Genomic DNA, 17,981 nt, shown 5'->3' on the forward strand with positions numbered 1-17,981 from the left:
AGTTAGTAATGGGTGCGGTTAATGTTTCTCTTTTTTGGCCCACTTTGTATGTTGCATTTTATGTATGTCCATTATTTCCTACTTAGTAGGGCATGTTAATATTTGTACACTGTGTGGGAGGGGTGCTGCAACTCTGTATGTGCATGCTTTTGTGTGTCTTGCCGTCTGTGTTATACTTTTATATATAGCGATGTAAGGTATTACAATAATGAAAACGCACATGTGGGTGGTGGGTGGGATTTTCTGCCATACTGACACTGACACTAAATAACTTAATCATGACCTAACAACATCACCATGGTTACCTCCTGCTTTCTGCAGGGACCCAAGAGAGTGCAATTATGTGGACCTACTATATTTTGGGTCTCCATTATAACAACAGCTGAAGGCTTTTAAAAATTATGCATGTAGCTTCCGTTGTGTTATTTACCTCCTATTCTGGTGATGTTTACATATGCAAAGTTGTGAAACTATTGATTTCAAGAAACTATGGGGGATTTTTCTCTCTATATGAGCAATGTAAATTATTTTTAGCATTGGTCCAAAGCAACAGATGGTGCACAAGAAAGTGAAGAATAAGGCAAGGTGGAGTAGCTGTAGCTGAGTGACAGGGGTGTTAGCTGTGAAACTTGAAATTAAGGCTCATAGGAGAGTAATGAGAGCAGTCATTATGTCAGGTCTAGAGTTGGTAAAGTAACCAGGAAGAACATGGAGAAAGTATATAGATATTGTGAAGGACAAAACTGATAGAAGAAGTTGTTAAGGATAAATGGAGGCAGATAATTCACTGTGGTAGCCACTTAAAAAGAAAATAAGGGTATGCCCAACTCCTTTTTGTTCTTGCTGCATGCCTTACTTTAATTAAATTAAATCTACATGCTGATGTTTTTGTATTACCTTCGTTTGGGTTTAGAATTTCTCATATCTTATTTAGCTATATGCACACAAAAAGTGCACAGATGCATTAAGGTGCATTTTCAAAATGACAGATTCTGCAAAAATCTGTGGAAATTTACGGAAAATTCTTCTTTATGTTGTCTGTTGTCTTTCTGTCCTCTTCCCCCCACATAGCAGAGGCGGATGGCTGCCTGTCCTTGAGCCGGTTTCTGCCGGAGGTTTCTTTCCTGTTAAAAAGGAGTTTTTTACTTCCCACTGTTGCCAGTGTGCTTGCTCAGGATGGGAGATTGAGTTGGACTCAACTCAATCTGTTGGTTTTCTTATATAAGCTATTATGAATTGGCTTTCATTATGTTTGTTTGTTTTTTTTTTTCTTTTCCCCTGTCTGTAAAGCGTCTTGAGATGGCAATGCTGTGATTTGAAGCTATATAAATAAAGATGATTTGAATTTAATTGAATTCTTGCCTATGTATTTTAACAAACAGTGAGTTGTTGAATTGTTTACCATAAATATTCTTTGTGATTATACTGGGAGTCGTTGCATCAAGGGAATACAATAGCTCATAGGAAAGATATTTATATTGGAGATTGGTTGGTTGATTGGCATCTCTGCCTGTGTGTGTCGGCTGAACTCGTTCACTGCTTTTCATCTTTTATTCTTAACACAGACATACTGGCCCCAGTGTTTGGAATAAGATGGCAGCAAACATTGAATCAAAATCAAAGCAGCAAAAATAATCTTTAAGCATTACAAACAATGTGTTTCTTACAATTTAGATTTTGGTCTGCTTCTAGTTCAACAAGTACAACTGGCACAGAAAACAAAGGGGGATTTTATGATGACAAGAATTCAGAGTTGCTGCAAAACATATGAAAGCCATTTTCTCCTAAGACTGCTCTTTCTTCTCTTCTAGTTCATCCATGCTTAGTGAAAATGGAACATGAAGAATAAAGCAAGACCAGATGTTATGATGACATGAGAAAAATTAGAATGGTGAAAGTGAATGCCGCCGGCACTCAGGGACATCAAAAGTGATGTAACAGAATTGTATCCATGGAATATGTCAATGTCCAAAATGCTTTTCTGCTGAACCAAAGTCGGGGGGATTTCAGCTTTTTGCTCTCCAGTCCTTAATCACCACATACACGCTTCATCTGTAGCCTCCCACTACCCACTTTCCATTCACTTTCCGTTCAATAGACTCTCACTCTCCCCAGATCCCTCACACTCTGCCAGCCTCCACCCTGAAGCGGTGCTGTAGCAAACACATGCATATGCATAAACACTCACACACACATAAACACAAACACAAACACACCACAGTTTTAACCTTTCCTCAAAACGCAGGGGCTTATTTCACTCAGTCAGCCATCATGTGCAGACTCTGCACTATGAGGCCTCATCATGTCTGTGGTGCAAAAACTGCAGAAACACATGCACAGCCAGCAAAACTTTGACTTGAAAGACCGGATGTAATTGGAAGACAAATGGAGAGAAAGCAGCAGAATGAAAATCAGAAAATGTTATGTTGGCTTCAGTGTGTGTGTGTGTGTGTGTGTGTGTGTGTGTGTGTGTGTGTGTGTGTGTGTGTGTGTGTGTGTGTGTGTGTGTGTGTGTGTGTGTGTGTGTGGGGCAGCTGGTTCTAGTCAGCTGACATCTATTGCAGAGGGTGATTTGTTAGATGAGCTAGGCTGGGCTGAACCACACACAGCTGCAGTGACTGTGTGTATGTGTGTGTTTTGAAAGAAGAGAGAGAGGGAGAGAAAGGAAGGGAGAGAGACGTGTAGTGCTGCTAGTGTGTCAGCTCAGCAACAGCAACATTAGGAGCTGGAGCCTAGAGCAGAGCAGTCCAGGAAAAGCTGATAAAGCTTACAAAGCAGGACTGGATAGAAGTTAAGCTGGAAGGGAGGGTGAAGCAGGGTCGGATGGAGCCGTAGGTGTCGCATTGGGGCTTGAACAGAAAACCTTCACTCTGGCTGGACCAGGAGCTAAACTGAACACAGCTTTAATAGACAAGGAAATAATCAGGTGAAGCCTGCTTTACCGGACCCAACTGGGTCGGACCGGGACATTTCAGCAGTGGAGAATGGGTTGTTCGGCCAGTGTGGTCCTGCTCCTACGTTCAGTGGGCGGAGCTGACTGCGGTCACATGTGTTCACGACAGGACCAGATATCAGTGGAAGCTGCAACACCCACACTAGAGGGTTACACCTCTACCAAAACACCTCTGACCATCATTGTAATGGTAACCAGCACATCTGCACCCTATAACTGCAAAATGCATGTGTGGGTAGATAGTGGGGGCTGCATTATGTTGAAATGAACCTGAGTGCTCCTGTGCATCATATTTTTATGCCTCAAGTGTAAATTTAAGTAAGTTTATTTCAGTTTGCAGACCGTATCTTGTCCTATTTAACTTTATGGAATTATTGCTTTCCTCGACCAACTTTTTCTTTCTTTTTTCCTGTGGTTTTGTTACTCAGGCTGATATATGATAATTGATTTGGGCCTGGTAGTTTGCCCTCACAGCTGAGCTTCAGAACGACGGAAATGGAAGGAGGAGAGTAGAGGGGGGTGTGGGGTCAGACATGAGGAATCTAGTTTCTGTGGGAAAAATCTGCTCTCTGTGCATGTGGTCCGCAGAGAAAATGATAAAAATAGCAATTTAAACAGAACCCTCATTAATACAGTGGATGAGAACTGTTTGAGTGAATGAATGCATGGAGGACAGAATGGTTGAGGAATGGCATGACTAACATGAACATACATGCGTGTTTCTTCTTGCAGCATTCTCTTGTCAGCATATTGTGCATGTTAACCATCTGTTTTGTGTCTGAATCAACTATTCTTTGACAGATTTTTTCCATTATTCCAAGCAACATCCTGGTTACTTTAAACTCAGTGGAAAAATGTTAAGTTTTGGCAGAGGAGAGGGATCTTTAACACCCACTTTCATTCCCCTCTCCATTTACCGTAATCCTTGAACACAGTCTCTTCTAATGCCTGCTTGCTTGTCCTTGTGGTAAACAGAAAGCAAGATATGCTGCAAAAGCATGTTAACCATCAGATTCTTATACAGTAAGAACAATAGCGGATTTATTTGTCAGACTGCTCTTGAAACTACTGCTCCTACTCAGCATTTTCTGGTCCTTGAAAAGGGAAATTCATTTCCTTGTCAAAGCAGGTGATTTATCATTGCCAACATGTTTAAGAAAGTATAAAACTCACTGATAATTTTACAGTAAAAAGATATTAAAATAAATGGTTACAATGGGGAAGGTTTTGTATTGAAGAAAAAAAACAAAAGCAGTTCTATGCTTGCAATTGAGCTGCAAACGTTAATTTAGGATTAACATAACAAACAGGTTACCTCTGTGTTGCATTTCCTCATTTAACAACACTATGTAAGCATCAAGAAGCAGAGGAATATGAAAATTTTACAATCTTGATTGATATCTAGTGATATAAAATCATCGACTTATTTTTTCAATGGTGGACAGGTCTGAGGCCAGTTCAGCATACCCAATATTTTATTACAGTGTCATATTTTGGTATACATGTATTGTTTTTGTTTAAGTAAACTAGGCCTTCTGAGAACATCATTGCCTAGATCACAACATATTTGTCTGAAACCAGTATATGTCAGGCAAAAAACAACGGCTCTGCATGCATCGTTTAGTAAGATGCGACTGAATGCAGCTATCCTCTTAAAAACAGCAGATGTAAGAATAAAAGGGCCCTGAAGCACTTGAGTGTCATCTGGTTATGACACGGTAGTATCACATAAATGTTTGTACAAAAACCCCCTATGAAGTAAATTAGTAGTCTCCAGCTCACTTGAGTAATCTGAAAGCGTGTATTTTTTTTGTGCACCATGAATTATTCTTTTACTGATGTGTTCTGTCACTTATTGTGATGCCATGTGCATACAGGCTTCTTAATGCAGACTTTTATACTGTCTCCTCCTGATAGCCATAACTAAAAAAGGACTCTATTTCAGAAATGCTTTGGATATATAAGTTTCAACATTTGATATGTCCTGAGTATGTTCTTAAATACAAATTCATATAATATGTCAAGGCAAGGATTACATTCATTACCTATTTGTCAATTCAACATGAAAGCAGCATTACTTGCTCATAGATAAGTGTATTTTTTATGTAGTTTTAACACGATTTGTACCACCACTGTATCAACAATAAGTCATCAAGTTGTCTGTAAAGATGTAAGTTAAAATAATTACAAGTATAGATCCACATTAGTCTGACTATGTCTACACCAGAGAGCCTGTCTTTCTTTAATGATGCAAAGCAGATGGCTTCTGTCTGGTCTTTCCTCCTCTCCTCTGTCTCAACAGCTGTCTCTGGCCCCTTCTGCCCCCCTGTCTTTCCTTCCTGTCAGTCTCTTGTCCTGTTTCTCTTCTTCCACATTCCTTCTGTCACCATTTTCATCACACTTTCCTCACATCTTTGCCCTATTAGGAGAATAAAGTCTTAAGCCTGTACTTGAGAATAACAAGCTTATGGAAATATTTTGGCCTTTTTCCTTCTTTGTTGTCTGTCATGATCATTTCTTAGCATATTTAATTTCTTTTTTTTTTCTTTTCTGCCTAGTCTAGAGCGGACTTGTGCTCACGGTCGTACAGTGATCCAGTAATCTAGCGTTCTATTTGTGTTCTCTATACAGCTGTAGTTTACCAACATCAGCACCCACTGTTTCTCACCCCTGCTGGGAGTGAGGGAGGGAGGAATAGACATTGAAAGTGTAGGGGAGATGTTAAAGGGGATGGTTAACAGGATGAGAACAAGGAAGAGGAGTAGAGAGAGCGGAGAGAATCAAAGGAATAAAGAACTGAGGGCTGATGAGGATGTTTGATGAGATGAAGAAGCTGTAGAGGAGGAGAAGAGAGTGCAGCCAGCTGAGGCAGCTATGGAAGGATGGAGAGAAGGAAAGAATGAAAGAAGAGCTTTTTTTTTTAAGGAGTTTTTTTTTTTGCCAAGAGTATAATTATTATTCAAGGTTTCAGGCATAGAACATCAAAGAATTATTAAACTTTAAAAAAAAAAAAAAAAAAAAAAAAAAAAAAAAAAAAAAGCGGAGACTGAGGTTGAAAGTGTGTGCCCCAGTAAATATTCAGGGCGAAGTTTGCCCACTCTTTCATGCATGGCAGCTACAAACATGGAGGTTTGTAGAGGATTAACTGATTTAATGCTTTCCATGAACATGACAGAAACTTCATGAATAATTGTGACTGCTGTTAATAAACATAACTGTTTACTGCATGTCACATTTAAAATAGTACTGTGTAATTTGGAAAATTTTCACTCTTTGGCACCCCATAACTAAGGCTAATTTAGCATTTCTCTTGCATCCTCTTTCTACTCTGAGATCTTTTCAGCCCTTAAAAGTCAGTCAGATGTTTAGTCTTGTTTTTCTTTGCTGAATCTGCCATAGTGTACCCATAAAATGCTCAGTGTGTTGATATCTATTCTAGCCTTGCAATGAAGAGAATGCAGGGAAAAGATTACTCCAGGAATGTGCATATTGAATGTCAGTTTGCCATCAAAAGGCTTTAAAAACACAAAGTTAAAAGGTCAGAAAGTTATGTAGTGTAGCTTTAAAGTGACATTTAAATCATTTTAGGGATCTTTGCAATGACTGATTGCACAACTTCATGTCAAGTAAAACTTTTATGGTACTGGTAACACTTTAACATGCACCAGTGTTTCTTTAGTTTCGAAAGACTTCTCCAAGTTGCATTGCATCACTCCAAGTCAACAACCATGCCTGTTGTCTGTATATGTTTTTCATATGTTGATGATCAATGTTGTCTTTGGTAGTAGTATTATGGCATGTCAAAGACACATCAAGCAGCCTATATTTTACACCAACAAAGAAGGAATTTTTTATGTTCTTTACAATTAACTTGTCATTTTTGCAAATTAAGTTACTCTTTGCACTGTTGTTCAAGTATATGGTTTCTGACTAGATTTAATTTCCACTAAGGTGTAAAATTTAAACTCAATATTATTAACATGTTGCAGCTCATTCATTCATACACGGGGAGAACATGCAAACTCTACACAGAAAGGACACTATTTGAGCCTTCCCCCAGCCAATCAAACCAGCGATCTTCTTGCTGTGAGGCCATAGTGCTAACCACTACGCTACTGTGCAGCCCATGTTGCCGCGAAGTGCAAAGTTTAATATTAGCATTAAATATATTGCATCTATGTCAACATTTACATACAATTTCTCTTTCATATAAAACAGACTTGTCACCATGTCATGTGGCTTGACCAAGTCAGCCTCCACTGGTTTTAATCTGCCATATGAATTGCATCCAGTTGTTGAAAATATAGTTATTACTCATGTATAATTTTACTCTTAAGTCTTATTATTATTCGACCTGTGGTATCATTTCTTGGAGGAAATTTAGGTTTTATGTAATTAGGCTTTTAGGTATTTACCTGTGGTTGCTCCCTCTGGCCTTTCAGTGCGCAGTATTGACAGCACTGCAAAACTACACTCACAAAGTATCCAGTTATGAAACTTGCCCTCCAGTTTTCCTATATAAAAAATGGAGGCAATGTGTTTCACATTTTATTTTTGGTATTGCATGAACATGAAAAGTGAAATATAAAAATATTATGGCAGCAGCTGTTTTATTTAAAAGAGTTTAAATAGATATATCTGTATGTTAAAAAGTATTTGGGATAATACTACCCCCCTAATACACCCCCCCCCCCCCCCCTTTTTATTTGCTTTTTTGCTTTCCCAACTCTCCTATAGCCGCTCATTTGTGTCCAGACAGAGCTTTAAAAATGGAAAAAAAAAAAAAAAGAATGTTTGTTGTATCATCATAAATTATTTCCTCTTGTATTGATCTCTGTTCTGCTTGAGGCTTACGATAGGGAAGTGGGTGTCGGTAGCGTGTGTTCAACAAATGCCATTGTGTTTCTTTATCATTGTGTTACCTTTTTATGTTATGTAATGTATTTTTATGCAATATTCAGTGACTATGTGTGTTCGTTTAGAAATTTTGTAAATACGTATTCATGCTTTGTGTTTGCCCGTCAGACAGAAATGTTTTAAAACAGGAAGTTTATGGCTTGTTGGCCTATTTATATCTGTACATTTTTGTCAACAATGAGATGATAGCTCACTAAAGTTGATATTAAGTAGAATTAAAGTAGAACGTGTGAGTGCCGTATTTTACTGAAAAAGTTGTTGAGTCATTGTGTTTGCACAGAGGTTTAAAAGCTTACATCGTCTTATTGAATAGTCCTAAATTGGCATCAAAGATTTGAATGTGATGTATCGAAACTGGAGAAGTGGGTTGGTTGATTTCTTATTCACTGGGGATTTTCTTGCTGTTTTGAGCACTTGTGTTGGTGTGTGCGTCAGAGTATATATGTGTGTTGGACAACCTCACATCAACTTCCTCTACATCCACGTGTGCTTCTAAAAACTCATACAGGTCGTTAGTTCCGCTTCTCAAAGTGCACATGTCCGCATAGTGCTTTTTTTGTAGTTCTCATTCACTTCAGTTTTTGTAGGCAAGATTGTAACTTCAGTTGAGCTGGCAATGAGCTTCAGGAGCAAAATCACCTTCAGGAAGAAAATAAAGAGCCAACGAGTGCGGTCAGCTTTCAACCGGCTGAGTATTGTATGTTTATATTTGTGTGTCTTTTCTGTTTTTTGTTTGTTTTTTTTTGTTTTTTTTTTTGGGTCATATTTCATATTTGCATAGTATTTATTCTGTAACAGCTCTACGGTTTATCAACAGCTAGTCGTATTTCTTGTCAGTAGTTGTTAAAATAGTTGTTGATACACATTAAATTGTACACTTTATTCTAATGTTCTGTGACCTGATTTGTGTTGATAAAATTGTTTACTTTATGTATTTGTCTTAAAGAAAGTGTTACAGTAGGTTTAGTCTTTTGGAAAAACCAGATAACAAGATAGTTTGTGCTTAAATAATGTATCCACTAATGCAGCAGATGATGAAATGTTACTGTTACAGTAGACTTATGGAAATACAGCCTTTTAATGAGGGGAATACCTGACATTTCCCTGAAAAATTTACAGTGATGTCACAGGTTTGAAAGTCATCGTATAAAAATGAAAACCTCAAACTTCATGAACCCACCTGCTTGCTGCTTTCCTTTATTTGATGTAATGCCATTTATTTGCGCTTGAGTGTTTCCCATTTGTGCAACTTTTGAAGAACATTACTTTGTTGTTACTTATACATCCAGTGATTAGTTTTTACTTTAGTTTGTCTCTTATGTAATTTATTTTTCTATTTTCTTTATGTCTTGCACATTTTGAGGATTATAGTTATAGATGATCACAGTGAGAAGACTGAGAATATTTCACGCCATTTGTTGTTGACATTTAATCTATTTGAAGAGTTATGAGTTTAGCAGGTTTTGTAATTGGGAAAAAAAAAGAACAAAACTGCAAACGCTAAAGAACTTTTCCATACTGATAGAAAACGAGATGGCTTGTAGTTCTGCACAAGATGGAACATTAAAAGTTTTATTTGTGGTAATAGCAGTGCCGATGGCTTGAATGCATCGTCACATTTTTCTGATGACTGTAACATTCCTGCCTTTGGCCCCTTAGCTCTCTTTTGGTTGTCAAGTCAGAAGCCTGTTTGGGCCGTTAAAGTATCTGTGGTGGATAACAATGTAGCACATGTGAACCAAAGATCATAACTTCCTCTGCATCTGACCACAACCTGCTCCACCTCTCACTTTGTTGCTGCTGTGTCGCTTCTTTCTGAGTGACAGAAATATTTTACCGTTGTCCTCTATTGTGAAATATAAAATAATACATTTTCAATGTATATTTGGTCTATCTTGTTTGTTTGGTTCCATAAACGTATATTTAGAAAAGCATTTAATTATCCAGTTTAATTAAAAACAGGATTTCATCCAGCACGTTGTGTCAGAGTGTGCTTCGGCTGTATGATCAGTTCCTCTAACTCAGGCTCTGATGAAGTAATGAATAAAATTGGTAAATGTTATAATACTGAAGCCTTGGATTTTTTTTAAGACAGGGGAGATATTCTGCTGGACTAATTTAATCTTTAATAAATGTATTTATGTCCAGTTTGAGTCTGCATCTCAGGTCATGGAGATGGCTGTCCTTTAAGTGGCTCATTTGGGAAAAACAACAACAAACAAAACTACCGTTTATCTCTTACCCTGATTATTTGTAGCATAATGAAATGACTAGAAAATAGCTGAAAAAGGATTTGATTGGAGACAGCTGATTAGTTTTTACTTTAGGGGAAACTAAAGTGGGTTGTATGGTCCTTGGCTGAGTGGAAGTTTGAACAGTGGCTTTTCTGTGTGGAGTTTGCATTTTCTCCCCATGTATACACTACATGCATCCATCCACTTTCTCAGCTGCTTGTTATGTTTAAGGGCTGTGGGGAAGCTGGGTGAGAAGCAGGGCACACACTCTGGACAGGTTGTCAGTCCATCGCAGGCTGGTTGTGTATATTATCATTAAACATTGCATCAGGTGATATTGCATCCATTGTACTATCTGACAGTGTACTGGATCACATTTGAGCAGTGCACTGGTATGGCACTAAAAGTCTCTCAGAAGTAGTTTTAATGTTTCTCTAGGGTGTAAAGGACAGGCATGAAAATAAACTACTTGCTGTGGTGTGAACACCAGTGTTGACCACAGGTACAGGTCCTTAAAACTAAGTTAACCCATGAAGACCCAAGCCATGAAATAATTATAAGATAAGCCCAAGTTGTTGAGGTCTTTATTTGTCCCTGCTGGTCTTGTGGTGTTCATTAAGGGGAATAAGACAAAAATCACAGGAGTTTGAGCAAACTTTGTAGCACAGAGTGATGCCAAATGTCTCTGAAACTATGTGTATTATATAGGTCACGCTGGGTTCTTATGGGTTAATAGGAAGATTAAACTTGGTACAAACAAATGTTTAGTTTCTGAGTACAGTTTCTGTGTATCTAGATGATGGGCACTGACATTGAAAGATATTCTGTTTTTAAGTAACCTGTGTTTCGTTGCAAAACCAAAACACCAAAAATCTTTCGCACCTTGTATGAATATGTATATTACAATAAATGAGAGACTTTAGAAGGCATAAAATAAATTATATCATTGTGTAAGTGGTCAAAGTATATGAGAGGGAACAGTAATGGACAAAGAATATGATGGCGTTGAATCAAGAAAACATTCTCACTGTATCAGATTATATTATATTACATTGCATGATATTGAATAGTATTGCATCAAATGTTCAATTGTAGCATATTTCATGGATTCCTTCTACTGTACTGAAATCTTTGTGTTTTCATCTACAGCAGGAAAAGCCGAAGGTGATTGATCCTCTCGACTATGAGGCTGTCATTTCTGAATTGGCAGATGAGTTGAAGGACGACTCTCTGAGAGACCTGCTCCTGTTCCCTGACAATGATTTCTCAGTAAGTGTGTTTGTCTCACAGATGAAGTGAAAAAATCTTGGTTTAAATTTATAACGCTTGTTTAAATGTAAGGTTTTACAGACATCATTGTCAATATTCGTGTAATCTTTTGTTTTATGGGAAAAACCTCTGGCAGTTAATGTGTCATGTTTTTTTTTTAATCTCTCCTTACAGGAGTCATGAAATGCAACTGGAAAATCTGTTTTTGCCAGTTGTATCAGTTATAACTTATAAAGAATTTTTTTTCTTTATTTATTTATGTTTAGAGGAATAATGATAAAGTGCTGCCTGTGAATTTTATGATAATGTGATGCTCAAAAGAGATGAACAAATAATCACTGCATTATGAAATCTCATAATTGATCTGAATTAATCATGCATATAAACTTGTCATAATGGTCAATAGTTCATGTTCTATGTCTCCCTTTTTAGCTGTTTGTTTGCTGTTTATCAGTGTGCTAAAGCTTTCCTACAGTTGCACATTAACTGCACATTAAACGGCCAAATTGGCTACTTTCACAGGGTTTCATTTACTTATGGAACAAAGAGCTGAAGCTGAAATGGATAAGTCTGCTGTTTCTTATCCTTTTGGCTGCGAAACAATCTAGTTTTTACTTTTGTTTTATGTCTGCACTTCTGTACTTCAAAGTAAATGTGGTTTGCCAAACTATTGTTAATGAATAGCCTAAGTGAAATTTACTAGCATTGCTTCTTTGCCATCTCGTTGCTGAAATCAGAGCTGTGGCCTGCTGCCTGCACAACGTCTAAATCAAAGTGTCTTTATGCTGACTTGTTTTTATTCTTTCAGTCTAAGATATATCTCAGCATTTCATTGGGAATATGAACATCCATCTAGAAGATTGAATGTTGATTTTCTGTTTCGTGGATTATAAAATGTACTCTCATGTATTCAAACCCGCATGAATCATAAGTGGATTTATTAGATTTTCAATCTGCTTAGAAATAGAAAGTTATTTAATAGTTTTAAGATGAAAGTACCAATATTAAATTAAAACACAGAATGTCATTATATTTCTATATTGGTATGCTTAAAAGCATTGGGAAATTCTCTGACAATTCTGATGCACTTAGCGGTATTAGCATGTTTTCATGTTTCTTATGGTTACCACAGGTATTGTACATATGTTTTGAGCCTTGGTTTGTTTAAAGCACCAATTGTGCAGAAACCAATGCTTCATGTGACAATGATGTTAAAAACTTGACTGATGGCCTTCATCTTTGACTTAAGGGCCATAAACTCCATTGGTAATACCACAGCTAGTGCTGAAACTGCAGTAATGTTTATCTTGTTACAAGTAGCAGCCTCATTTATTGTTTAAGTATTTATTGAGTTTAACCTAAAAAGAAAAAAGAACAACAACAAAAAAACAGAATGTAAACATGCACAACCCAGAGTTTTTGTATAATTTAAGTTTACATAGGAAAGTATGTTGGCAGCAAAGTCAGTTTTACTACATGAGCATAAGGTTGAAAATATGTTCCTCACCTAAGACTTTCTTGCTCTAACCCTATTTTGATTTTAACAATATATTCGCAGTGACAAAGCGGTTTCCTGTTGGTTCTGCAGACATATATATATAAAAAGACAGCACCATGAAAAGAGGAAAAAAAGAAAAATAGTTCTACATGAGGATGTTAAATCAAGTACTCTCAATAATATTGAATGCAACTGCAATGCAGCTTTATTTATAACAAGTGCCACAATGTGCAGTTAAAACTAAAAACAGAATAAATGACATATAAGAGGACATTAAAATGGAAAAATGGAACACCGAAAAGGAAAATAATTACAATCAGCTGAAGTCTAAATAAGATTAGATCAAAAATGTCAACTTGTCATGTAATATAAACAGACTGGTATTCAGCACATATTTAAAAACTAATGCAGAGGACGCCTGTCTAATATCTAAAGGCAGCTCATTCCACAGTTTAGGTGCTGCCAATGCAAAGGCCCGGTCCCCTCTCAGCTTCCGTTTAGTATTTGGTCCAGTGAAGAGAAGTTGGTCAGCCAACCTGGGAGACTGAGAGAGTGTGTAGGAACATAAAATCTCAGAGAGATTCAGCAGGGCAGCACCGTTCAGACATTTAAATACAAATAAAAGCAATTTAAAATGGATCTTAAAGTCCACCTTAAGTCTATGATAGTCTTTTCTATATATATTTTAGCGTTAAACTTTTTTAATGATGATGAAGACGAAAGATGTTTTGAGTTTCTTCTTGTGTTGCTCCAATTTACCCATCAGTTGATTTTGGGAGTAGTCAAACCTTTCAGATGTGTATACAAAGTGGACATGACTGCTGAGATGATGCTCATTGTTTGCGAACTGTCCTTTTGAACCCTGAAGTTTGGCTGTTGCCATCTTGTTCTTTTTGTATGTAAAATTGACCATATTTTGAAAACAGCTTGCAGTCCGGAATATAAACTTTAGGGGACAAAAATGTCTACATTTAAAGCCAGATGTCTAATTAATGGTGAAGTTAAATTTTAGATGGGAAGGATTTAGCTATGTCGTGTGGAAATTTTTTCATATTTAGTCGAGAACATGAAGCTTTTTTTCTAGACACTTCCTCATTAGCTGCACATATCCGGCTCAGTGCCTAATCCATCTTTTACTGTATGTAGTCTCCCATCAAATCAGGTCATATTGCATTTCATCTCCTGTTAACTCATGGTTTTATAATTTCCACTCATTGTAATTTATCATATGTGATCCTGAGCAGAGTGATGAAGTGGGGTTTTCAGTGGAAAGATGAACAGATAGTTTCTTATTATCAATAATCAGTATTTTTTTAAAGGATATTAGAGTGCTAAGCCTTCCAAAAAGAGATTTATTTCTTTGATAGATGGCAGCTTAGTTCAGACTATAACCACTCGTCATGCATATGGATGGAATATGCTACATACATGGAATGGCTTTTCCTCTCCCTGGAAGCTAATTTGGCATGTTTTTATGCCTGATGTTTACAAGTAATTCCAACATGCATGACTATATTTTGGGTAAATTATGTCAGAAGTTAGTTTTTATATGTTGATATTCTTCTGCAGCTCAAATCATGCTTGTAAGTGCTCTTTAATCAGGAAACTTAATGCTTTACTTGACTTGCTAATGGATCGTCTTCTACCTCTTCATCCTTTCAGGTGTCCACAGTGCCTCAGGAGAGACGAACTCTCAACTCAACTGTTCATGAGGGTGCAGAACAACAGGCTGAATGTCTGCTGGTCAGACAGGTGAGATTCACATATGTGTATGTATTTGACACACACCTGCATCCTCTTGTGAGTTGAACCCAGATAAATTAACTAAGCTATGAAATGGAGAAAGGTTTTGGTGTGTGGTAGCTTGTGATTGTGGTTTCTATATACCCACAAAGTCTTGTAGATGCACATGTGTATGCAGGCTCCGTTTGGATCAATCTGGCTCAGTTTGAAGGGTTCAGTGAAAACGTGGTATCTGCAACTGCAGAAATTCCCCAGATAGTCACAGCTCACTGGAGAGAAGTTAATACATCTGTCTTTCTTTGTCCATTTGCATGTGTTTGCTTTCCTGTCTGTGGTTGTCTCTGTTGCACTTATTTATAATATGTTTTTATTAACAAAAGCCTCATATCTTCCTGTACAAGTGGATTAAAAAGGATCTTGACACGGCCCTTAACAAGCAGAAAGGATGTGAAACCGTCTTCTGTGTCTGTGACTTCCACCGTGCTGCATACGCCCTGTGAGAGTAGTATTTCAACCGGACAAGCAGTCTCTGGAGATTTAAAGATATCCTGATGTACAGATAGCCTAAGGATAGTTTTTCAAATGATCTTACTTTATTATTTAAATAATCTGATCAATCTGAATCTCCACGTCATGTATATAGTTATACACATACATACGTTATCTGCTTTAGATTGAAGTATCCTGGACAGACAGCCTATTTTTTAACTTGGTTAACATCTAATCTTTATTCTGTTCTTTAGGCCTGCAAGTATTACAACTCTGAGCTGAATGTGGTCCAGTTCAAGTATGATGACTATGCTGGAGACTACCGCCTGCTGCCTAGGTAAGACACATTGCAGCAAGGAGTGCACCAAGACAGCTTATCAGGTTTAGATTCAGTGCTGTGCATACATGTTAAGGACAAGGTGCATTGTCATGTGCACAGTAATGTGCACATTTTGGACAGAAAGGGCAGATGTTTTGTGCAAGTAGTGGAAAAAAACCTCCTACTGATGAAATTAACATTGAGCTGTTTTTGTAGAGTTACAGATTATTACATTTCTTTTATGTTTTTTATTCCAAAAACAAAGCAAACAAACAAACACAAAAAAACACTGAAAAAGCAACAACTAAATATTATGACGATGGGCATATGACACATTCACCAAGTCACTTATGAAATCCTTTAGCATGTAGCACTGTCACTTGCAAAAAAGAAAGGGGGAAAAAATTAAGTTTCACAATATTAAAATGCAATATAGCCATTTATTACCATTCTTTAAATCTAAATATTTTTTAAAAAGCGTCTTGGAGTGCTTAATCCGAAACCAAAGCAGAAATAAAAACGTTTCAGCCATGATGTCATGCTTTTATAGCATGACATCATAGTGACATATAGTATAGAGAAATGATCTTTGGTCTAATTTACAAATGTATTTAATATTTTAATCCAGTTTAGTGTTTATAAACATAGTATCTAGCAGGGTTCAGTCTAGGCACAGCTGTATATGCAGGAGCTGTTATAAGTTGCATGTGTAATGTAATGTTTTTGTCACCCAGTGTGCAGCAGCAATACGAATCCTTGGTTTTTTAACTGCTAGATGCTTTTTATATCTATATTAAATTAGTTGAAGTAACTCCAAAGTTTACCATAACAAACTTACAAGATTAAAAATAATTAAAAGTACATTTTCTTACTTTACTAGCAACAACCTCAATTTGCATTTTCAACATCCTGTGTTATATTAGGATACAATGAACAATGTGGAATCAAGTTTGTTTGACATCCTGACTTGACTAATATATGAGTAGCTGCTTACAGCAGGAATAACTGCACTTTATTACACATAGAGAAGAATGCTGTCCCTGCGGCTTCTTTTTCAGTCTACACCAGCTGCCTTCTTGCTTTTGTAAACAACTTTTCATTTCTCCACACATCCCTTTATTTATTGGATATCAGTCTTCTTGTCAGATATCAGTTTGATCAGCCAGCCTGTAATCTAAATCAGCCTGTCAGTCAACCAGAGTTTTGTGAGTCCCAGTGAGACTGACCCAGAGCCACCCTATAGCCACAGGAATGTCTCTATTTCGTCCCATGCATTGCCACTGTATTCTTTCAGTCAGTTCACATAACCTCTGAAACGGCATCAAGAGTAAACAATGAAGTAAAAGTAGACTTAAACATGAGTTAGAGCAGAATACTGCTGAAGCATCATTCCATAAATTTCATGTATGATGTCATTTTAAATGTGGGAAACCCAAGAGCCGTGTTGTTTGTTTTACTTTGCTTGTAAAGTAGCTGCTTGCTTACAGATTTATAGGGCTAGCTGAAGTGAAACACACTTTGGTGACCAGAGCACAAGAGGAAATTATAGTTAGTTGCTACTGCTGTGACTTGAGTAGAGCGATCTTCATTTGTAAAGCCAGTGGCAGCATTCCTGTGTCAGTGCCCGGCCCTGAGTGACCACAATTTTTCTAAATGCATTGCAGCGAGAGATTTGTCGGACAGCTTTTATGGCTGTTGGACTTTTAGCAGAGGGCGGCTCCAGCTTTGTCCCTTTACACACTGCAGCCTTGCTGTCTGCACCTCACAACACACACACATACACACACAAAGACATTTTATTCCAAAGCTCACACACAAAGGAAGTTCTGACTGTGAAATCAATGGAGCAGGACTGAGCAAGGACTCCTGACAGAGAGCTATGGATCAGAGTCAGCAACCCCTGGTCATTTGCTTTACTCAAGCGCTTTAACTGAATTCCAGAAATGATCACTTATCAAGCATTTCTCAACATTTTCTTTTTTCTTCCCTTTCTCTTTCCAGAAAACTGTACAAAGCAGAGAAACTACCATCCCATTCTTTTGAGATAGACTATGAAGATGTGGACAAAGATGAGGTCAGCCATGACTTTTAAGTACTTTCTGCTGTAAACAAATTACATGTTTAAATATTTATTGTACCCTCAAGCTTACAGTATACCTTATGAAATTAGTTAGTTCCTCGCAGGTCACTGGAAAAGGGTTAATGAACATATTTTGTGTGACAGATGGCCAATTTCAAGTCTTGACGGTCTCCATCTTATTGATCTGTTCTGTTGTGGCAGAGGGTTAAAGCTAATACATTTGCAACTGATTGTGTTTATTTTACAGGATACCACCTCTCTGTCTTCTTCGAAAGGAGGAGGAGGTGGAGGAGGAGGATGTGGAGGGGGAGGAGGAGGAGGAGGAGGAGGAGGGGGTGGGATTGGTGTGTTTCGCTCAGGCTGGCTGTACAAAGGGAACTTCAACAGCACCGTTAACAATAGTATCACTGTCCGGGTGAGGAAACATCTGATGCCATCTCTTGCTTTACCCATACACTGCTGGCATCCTTATCCTTAAG

The 17,981-nt window shown here is 37.5% G+C and overlaps 1 protein-coding gene across 3 annotated transcripts in view; it reads left to right on the forward strand.

The window, feature by feature from the left end:
* Positions 1 to 2,808: 2,808 nt before the first annotated feature.
* Positions 2,809 to 17,981, forward strand: part of dock10 (dedicator of cytokinesis 10) — a 43,107-nt gene continuing 27,934 nt past the window's right edge. For 2 of the 3 annotated variants that reach the window (XM_079246358.1, XM_079246359.1), the window contains exon 1: positions 17,849 to 17,917. Coding sequence is in view for 1 of the 3 variants with exons in the window: in XM_079246360.1 (XP_079102486.1) it covers positions 2,985 to 3,143; positions 11,254 to 11,373; positions 14,534 to 14,623; positions 15,358 to 15,440; positions 17,424 to 17,496; positions 17,750 to 17,917 (693 nt within the window). In the remaining 2 variants the exon portion in view is untranslated. Of the gene's footprint in view, positions 3,144 to 11,253; positions 11,374 to 14,533; positions 14,624 to 15,357; positions 15,441 to 17,423; positions 17,497 to 17,749; positions 17,918 to 17,981 lie in introns of those variants that run through there. The other variant, XM_079246360.1, reaches the window with a different exon arrangement.

The sequence above is a fragment of the Telmatherina bonti genome (genome assembly GCF_933228915.1).
Source record: "Telmatherina bonti genome assembly, chromosome: 9".
Classification (NCBI taxonomy): Eukaryota; Metazoa; Chordata; class Actinopteri; order Atheriniformes; family Telmatherinidae; genus Telmatherina; species Telmatherina bonti.